Source organism: Primulina huaijiensis, chromosome 17 (assembly GCF_012295235.1).
Source record: "Primulina huaijiensis isolate GDHJ02 chromosome 17, ASM1229523v2, whole genome shotgun sequence".
Classification (NCBI taxonomy): Eukaryota; Viridiplantae; Streptophyta; class Magnoliopsida; order Lamiales; family Gesneriaceae; genus Primulina; species Primulina huaijiensis.
The window spans coordinates 4259263-4267514 of record NC_133322.1 but is presented as its reverse complement, the minus strand read 5'-3'; the positions used below and the strand labels follow the sequence as shown (position 1 = coordinate 4267514).

Here is an 8252-nt window from a genome sequence, read left to right as displayed (position 1 = left end):
TGTACGTATGTATAATATATATATATATACATACATATATATATATACGTATGTATATATATATATGACGTAATTGTGACGCGTCTGAGTTCTGACTTGTGAGTAATTGGTCTCGTGAGATAAGCTATTATATTGAAGACCCAATTAAATTTATCACCACTAAATTCTTGGAATATCACGACGAATTCAAGTCGATAAATTAATTTATTATTACTATATATTGAAGTCCCAATTGAATTATAAAAATTCAATACGTGATAAGTAATAAATTTAAAAAGTATCAAATTAATATAGGTTTTATGATTTTAAAACATTATTATATCTCCAACATTAATTTTAGTCAACTTATGACCAATTTCTCTTCGATCTCCTCCCATTTTCTAATTAAACAACCTCATTTTTTGGATCAAATATCGTTCTTCGCCGGCTCCCAGGCTTCCTCCTCGCCCCTGTTAGTAAAGGAAAAGTGAGACAAATTTAGAAAATAAATCGAAAATGTTGAATCGATCGTACAAATTAATTTCTTACAAGGTAAATTTCTCTTATTTTTGTTAAATATTTACGACGTGCATGGGTACCTGAAGATGCATGTTGTTGAAAACTCTGCCTTCAGAAGACTCAAAACAAGATGCATTCAACACAAGAAACCCTTCCTCCTCCAAATTCAACATAGCTCTAGCAAAAGAACCCTTTTCGCCTTTCGACGTCGAGAACTGGAAAACTATTTCTCCGTCGTTTAATCTTTTTGAGGACACTGCCGACGACGACAACACGTCCGTGTGCACGGCTTTTCTCCGTTCATTAGTGCTAAAATCGATATTGAGTGAATCTTGTTGCATTGAAATCTTTGACAGAAGTTGTTCCTTCTTCTCACTGAGTCTTTGCAATTGTTTTTGTAGCTCAGGAATGTATTTTAACACTCCTGAAACTGTGGCAGGAATGCTTAATTTTTTCTACAGAAAACATATATGGAAATAATTAATCACAATATTTACGGTCATTTAAATGTAAAACAAGATTAAACAAATAAAGGGTATTTAAAGCTTATAATATTAATTACCAGCTCAAAATTTTAATTAGATTAACTTTAATTCTCTCTTTGAATCACATCACTTTTGGCAAGTAGTGCATTTTTTGTTACTTTGTTTTGTTTTTCTCTCGATTATTTATTTCTTAGCTTGTTTTAATTTGTATCACATCTTTCGATTTTTCACAATTTTAGTTTATTTTATGTCTCATCAGTGATATGACATTGCTTATGTAAGCACCACGTAGAAAAAAAAGACTAAAGTTTCAAAGAAATCAAAAATAATACACTAAAAAACTAAAGTTTGATAAAATAGATCACTGAATCACAAAGATTACAGTTTCTGAAATCAAAAGAAAGTGGAAAAAAACTCACTGGTTGATCCTCATCTGGAAGCAACGATCTAAGAGTAGAATACAAAGAATTAATCTTTTTACGACGATCTCGTTCGCATGCATTATGGTTGAGCTTCTTATCCGTATCATTTGCGTCACCCTTTTCATTAAATCCGTCACGAAAACTCGAGAAATCGTTCTTCTTAGGATGTACAGTATAATTGGAAGAAGGGGAATGGAGACGATCGGCATTAATAGAGCTCGAAATTTGATATGGATTTTGTATGCACAAGTTTTCTTGGTTTTCAAACGTGTTGGGATCTTCCCAAAACCATCCAAAATTTGAAATCGGAGGTGATAATGCTAGCATTTTAGTGACTTAAATCTTTCACGAGAAGTTTGAATTATATCGTGTAGTGGACATAAGGTCTATTTATATAGTAGTTTGTTTTCAGTGGCTACCCATCGGGGAACCAATTAAAAATAGTTGCCCCGTCGTTTACATATCATGTTTTAAAATATGTAATAATAAATGGCATCTTATACTTTTTTTGGGTTTCTCTCGTCACTATTGGCTACCTAAAATAAACATCACCATACCTGTATTAGTAAATTAAGAAATTTTTTTCTTCAACTCTGGTTGCATTTAGGTTGTATTTAGATATATCAATGTTGTTGAAATACATTTATTTCAAATTATTCACGTTATGTATATATGTTGAAATTTCACATTTTATGCTATTAAATGTCACGTATTGGTTGAATTAAGTTATTGAGAATAATATATATGGATTTTATAATTACTCTCTCTTGAGCTAGCTTTTGGGGTTGATTTAGGTCCAAATCTCATTTTAAACATGGTTTCATAGCCCAAACTTACAGTAGTGTGTTGAACTGCAATCCTCTCCCTTAAGATAACTTTTGAGGTTGAGTTATGTTCAAGTCTCAATATTGACATCAACAATAAATTTTTCTACTTATGGATGTTGAAATTGTCTTAAATAATTATTTATTACATGTCATTTCAAATCAATGGTGATATCTCAGGAATTGACCCATCAAGAACATGCCCAAACTCCCGACCCATCCTTAACACAAGTAGAGGGCCCATGACAGGCCCAGATATTCTCTTATAAATATCAAGTTTGAGCGTACGGTTCATATATTCACTATATTATTTTTCAGCAGCACCCTTAGCTGCTCTCACCTCATATCCTCAGTCTCTGACTTGAGTGTCGGAGGGGCTACGTCGAGACACCCTTCCGGCCCCCTTCTAACAGTCTTCTTCGTGATTTCAGGCTCAGAGCAAATTCGAAGCTTGCTGGACTAGTGACACTTGCTGAAATCAGACCCTAAATTTTCCGTGAGTATCACTTGGGGTGATACCCTAGGAATGGACCTATCAAGAACATGCCCAAACTCTCAGCCCGTCCTTAACACAAGTAGAGGGCCCATGACATGCCCATATATTCTCTTATAAATACCAGGTTTGAGCGTACGATTCATATATTCACTATATTATTTTTCAGCAGCACCCTTAGCTGCTCTCACCTCATATCCTCAGTCTCTGACTTGAGAGTCGGAGGGACTACGCCGGGACACCCTTCCGGCCCTCTTCTAACGGTCTTCTTCGTGATTTCAGGCTCAAAGCAAATTCAAAGCATGCGTCTGGACTAGTGACACTTGCTGGAATCGGACCCTAAATTTTCCGTGAGTATCAAATGGATTTCCAGATGCTTCGATTTTCAGAATCCATGTACTGAAAAATGTTGAAAAGAATTAAATATTTAGGAGAATAAAATAGGGTGAATGAGAGAATAGGGTCAACACTCGACCCAAATTTAAAAAAACTCGATCTAAATATGAAAAACTTGACCCAAATATAAAAAAATCAACTAAAATGTGAAAGACCTAGATAAAATATTTATATAATTATTTATATAAATATTCAATAAAAATGACATAATGTAGTGGTAAGGTGTTGTCAGTTGTGTTGTGTAAAAACACCTCGGTTTGAATTTGGATTTCTTTGCCCAAATTAAAAATGTTAGTCTCCCTCCAAGTGAAATAAATTAAGTGGAAGTCATATATATTTTAATGATCCGAACAAAATATATATGCATCATAATCGGAAACTACGTATGAACTAAGAATCTCTTTCCCTATAACCTACACCCTAGCTACTAGTAAGCATCTAATATTACATGAGATTTTGTTTGGATCGATGAATTTAAAATCTATAAATTTTAAATTTATTCAAATGATTTTTGTAGTTTTAGAGAAATAAGATCATAAACTTCAAATTCATTCTTCAATGTTTATATATTAATACTTCGTGTTAATTATGATGAATTTCAAATTCACCGAATAATGAAGACAATTGGAATCTATTATACTTTGTCTGACTAATATATAACTAAATAAGTTATGAATTTAAGATTTCATATTTCATTTCATTGTTGTTAATAAAAATATAATCAAAATCTATGAATCTCAAATCTATCTATCAATCCAGATGTTATGTTCCTAAAAAAAATTATACATAGGTGTATTATTATACATATTAATTTGAAATGGAGAAATAAAATAAGGGACTTAAAATTGATTAACACATAAATAGAAACCGCTAATTAATTAATTAATTAATTAGTCACTTCACCGATCAGTCATTGTTTTTGAAATATTTCCATAATTAAAAATGGCGGTAATATTATTTTAATTTTCCAATGAAATCCGATGAAGGGCACACGAAATGCTTAATGGTGATGTTAATTAATTCGAAAGGTTGAAGGATATGTGCATGTCCTGCACGAGCCACAGTTAGGTTTTCGAAATCTGCTCGGGAATGCACGTGGAAACACAAGCATGCTTTCTTTTCTATAAATTAAACAATATGTCACAATATTATTTCTGATGAGGAATATATATTTAATTTGTTGCTAAATTTTTATTTTTTTTATTTTTACACAATTGAGAGATATGTAATTTTAGTTATATATATGNTTTTTTTTTTTTTTTTTTTTTTTTTTGTGATTTTGGCCTAATTTCAATCTTAGTCCCACAAATTTTAATTAAATCGACAATTTTAATCATTTTTATTGGAAAATATTGACGTGACACTGTACACATTGATGTCACGTAGAAGTCATTTATGTGTCACGTTAGAAAAATGATTAAAATTATAAAAATAACAAAGATATCATAGTAACATTATTGAATCTTAGCAACATAAAGAATCAAAATCGCAAAAAGACACATATTCGTAACAAAATAAAATCGTTATTTTTTATTGTTAGAAAAATGAGTTTTGTACTCATTTATAATCGATAAAATAATTCGAACAAGCTACGTGACGAACTTAATTATTTTTCGATTATCAATTAAGGTGAATGATAAATTAATTGACTTCGAATTTTATCGATTGAAAAAATTGAATCGAAAGAATTATGTGTGTATATATATATATATATATATATAATCTATACTATTATATTAAGTTTGAGACACTTAGAGTAACTAACTTTGGTGTCATGGTCTGTTTTAATAATTATATGTATTAATAAAATGTTAAAACTTTAATGTAAGTTATATGTAGTTCAGCGGATAGAGTCATTGTTTATTAGAAAGCAACTTATATGTTCAATTTCGTTTTTTTTAATTCTTTTATTTTTATATTTATTTTTTAATTTATATATCAAAATTACAATTTAGTCCCTCACTATTTTTTATAATTATATTTTGATCCTCATTTAAATAAAAATCAAATGAATTATAAAAAATATTATACGATACACTAGTATAAATGATGTTGGCACGTCAACTGACATGGCCGAAGAGGTGCCATAATTTGATCCAAACAATGTGTCATTTATTAGTGAAATGGTGCATCATATCATCATGAAGAGACATGTCTTTTGATCAAAGGCTTCTCATTTTCTATAAATAAGACCCCCCCCCCCCCCCCCCAATTTGCATTCATCACACCTTTAATTATCTCTAATTTAATTCTATATGCGAATTTTTAAGCATTAACGCATAAAGTTCAAAATTTCCAAATATAAAATCTTGAGTTTGGATTTTCTAAGCTTATACACTTAAATTCAAACTTTGAAATTAAATTTGAGAGTTGTCTTCTAGTTTTGAGTTTTTTAAGCATTTGCGCTTAAATCCAAGTTTTGCAAGATTTAACCTCTTGGAATTGGATTTTTAAGTTTAACGCTTAGAATTCGAAATTAGAAAGTTTGCATATCATCTTGATGGTGTTCTAAACATTTCAAGTTCACGTGGTTTTAAAATTTGTATTGCTACTATTTTGAAGTCGTAGTCGTTGTCTTTTGAGAAACGAATTGTCAACAACCGTGAGCACCGGAGCGGGACAATATGTTTTTAAGGGAAAAGAGTCAAACTCTTACCTCAACTATTTTTTCATAGACATTTGGTTCACCTATTTCTATCCCGATATTTCCCAAGAAAAATAAAAGATACCTACCAACATTTTTTACCATTTTCTCATGAAGAAAAATTTTCTCCCATTTTCACATTTTCCAATATGATAGTTTCTTTTTAGTTATTCTTATTTCCAAAAATGTAAAAAAAATTAATAATAATAATACTCTTTGACAAAAATATATTTTAACCTAAAACCTGATATTTTAAGAAATGTTTAAAACAATTTTATCCTATTCAATTTCATTTATTTCAAAAAATAAGATAAATACAAAATTTGTTTCCCTAAAATATTTTCCCATACTCCTGTTTGTTTTTGGGAAATTTTTTTGCTACCTGGAATCAGTGTATTACACTCACATGTCGGGTCTACTGAAAAAACACGGATTCCACATATTATTATATAAAAAAATGGGATTATTTAAACAAATTTACTTATAAGTTAAAGAAAGAATTTTTTATTTGACATTTTGTGCATAGATAACAGAATATGTTGGAAATTTGATTGTTTTGTCAACGAATTCGAATAATTGATCGGTAGTTGTCAACTTTTCAAGTTTTTTCGATTAGGACATTGTCGCTTATAATAATAACTGATGATGCAAGAGATGGAAAGAATCTGGAATATTCAAGTTTTCTTCATTTTTGTTTGCTATTTTTTCATACTGAATGGGAATAGAATATTTTATGTAGTTCTAAGCGTTCAATTGGGGAAAAGAAAAAAATCGTTTTATTGGAATTTCTAATTATTAAGCCATTACAAATTAAAATTTTGTTAGATCACAAAATAAAAGCTTAGAAAAAGTTATCCGAGTTGTTGAATACTTTGTTTTAGAAAATAGTAAGAATGTATGGGTGATGACATAATCTCGGAAATTTATGTCACGTTGTTGAATGTTGTCGATGTAACATCAGATATTGTTGATGTATACGGTGACATGTTCGCACTCTGGCGGAATATGACAAAATCATAAAAATTCAAAAATACTATATTAAGACCCACTTTTGATGAGTTAGAGGATGAGAACTTTGAAACATGTACACTCGAAGACTATTTTTCCTATTTGTTTCGATAATAGCCCAAATGATGGCTTACAGAGAACATGAACCCTAAATCCAAGGCAGTTGAAGCTGCTCACTAACAATTGGGCTTTCTTACATTTTAGGCTCACTAAATCAATTGGGCTGCAATTAAAGCCCAATTTGGATGCAATATGGAACCGCCGAACCGGTCGACGTGTGAACTCGACACAGTTCGACCGTAACTTCGTTTCAGCAGCTTCTTGAACCGCTTCATTCGGTTCGTTTACAGTTATTATTATAATATATAATATAATGATACATTAATGATAAATAAGATGTATGATATTATATTTAATGTTTGGTATGATTTTAATAAGAGTGATTAAATTTATATATGATAAAATTAACCTTATCATAATATATTTTATAATTTCAAAGTTGTTGCTTGAGTTCATATTTCTTATCTGTCCATGCGTCGACAGTGCTTGCATGATTTATTTATTTTTACCTAATTTTATATATTATATAATATGATAATTGAGCCCTTGATTTTGTGATTCAAGTCAAGTATCAATTTTTAAGGTTAATCGAGTGATACTAATAATTTTATTGAGATTTATAAAAATCATTTATAAAATTATCTCGAGTTCATTTATATAATTATCATATTATATAATATATATAAATAAATATAAATATTTATTTGATGGGGCGGTGAAATGAGAGAACGATAAGGTTAAGATTTTTATATATTGAGGGCAATGAAGTCATTTGTGGTGTTTTTATCATTAAATTAAAATTATTACATCTCATAAAAGGGATATTTTATCCTTGTATAAAATTATTTATCACGGACCTATGGTATTATCATGGGCTTTCTAAAAAGATATCAAATGTGAGATAAAGATGATTATTTATCAATCCCTCTCTTATCCATTATATCAAACTATACCTTAATTGAAATGATTATTCAATGAAAAATTGTATGTTTCTATTTTTTTTTTATAAAAAAAAATTATAGTGAGGATTTATTATTATTGTAATGCCCCACATTTTATCCTGTTAATCTGATATGATTATAGACAGAGCACTTCGGAATTGGATGTTGACTTGTTTGAGTTTTGATTATGCGTGACCAGAAGGTCTCGCGCATATGCGCGACGAGTGGGCGCGCATATGCGCGAGCTGTGCGGGAAGCCATATGCCAAGTCCAGCGAATGTGGCGCATGTCCGCCGAGTGAAGGCGCGCATATGCGCGAGAGAGAGTGTAGTTCAGTAGTGCCGGGACAGAGCTTTCGGCGCATATGCGCGAGCTGCCGAGACAAAGTTTATCGCGCACATGCGCGAAGTGAGGTCGCGCATATGCGCGAGACGTGCTGCACAAACATGAAGCTACCCGTACTTTGACATGATATATATAT

The 8252-nt window shown here is 30.8% G+C and overlaps 1 protein-coding gene across 1 annotated transcript; it reads right to left on the bottom strand.

The window, feature by feature from the left end:
- Positions 1-360: 360 nt before the first annotated feature.
- LOC140962409 (transcription factor bHLH100-like) lies at positions 361-1741 on the bottom strand. The gene is made up of 3 exons (XM_073421284.1): positions 1403-1741; positions 579-953; positions 361-449 (listed from the first exon to the last, which is right to left on the bottom strand). Exons 1-3 carry the CDS (start codon positions 1730-1732, stop codon positions 381-383), a joined length of 774 nt encoding a protein of 257 aa, XP_073277385.1. The 5' UTR covers positions 1733-1741; the 3' UTR covers positions 361-380.
- Between the last annotated feature and the right edge of the window lie 6511 nt (positions 1742-8252).

What these genes read in the sequence shown, in the direction of transcription:
- LOC140962409 (XM_073421284.1), bottom strand. Translation starts at nt 1,732, where the DNA reads ATGCTAGCATTATCACCTCCGATTTCAAATTTTGGATGGTTTTGGGAA. An exon ending in TTCCAGATGAGGATCAACCA is followed by an intron (nt 954 to 1,402) that starts GTGAGTTTTTTT and finishes TGTTTTCTGTAG; the next exon opens with AAAAAATTAAGCATTCCTGC. An exon ending in TCAACAACATGCATCTTCAG is followed by an intron (nt 450 to 578) that starts GTACCCATGCAC and finishes CTTTACTAACAG; the next exon opens with GGGCGAGGAGGAAGCCTGGG.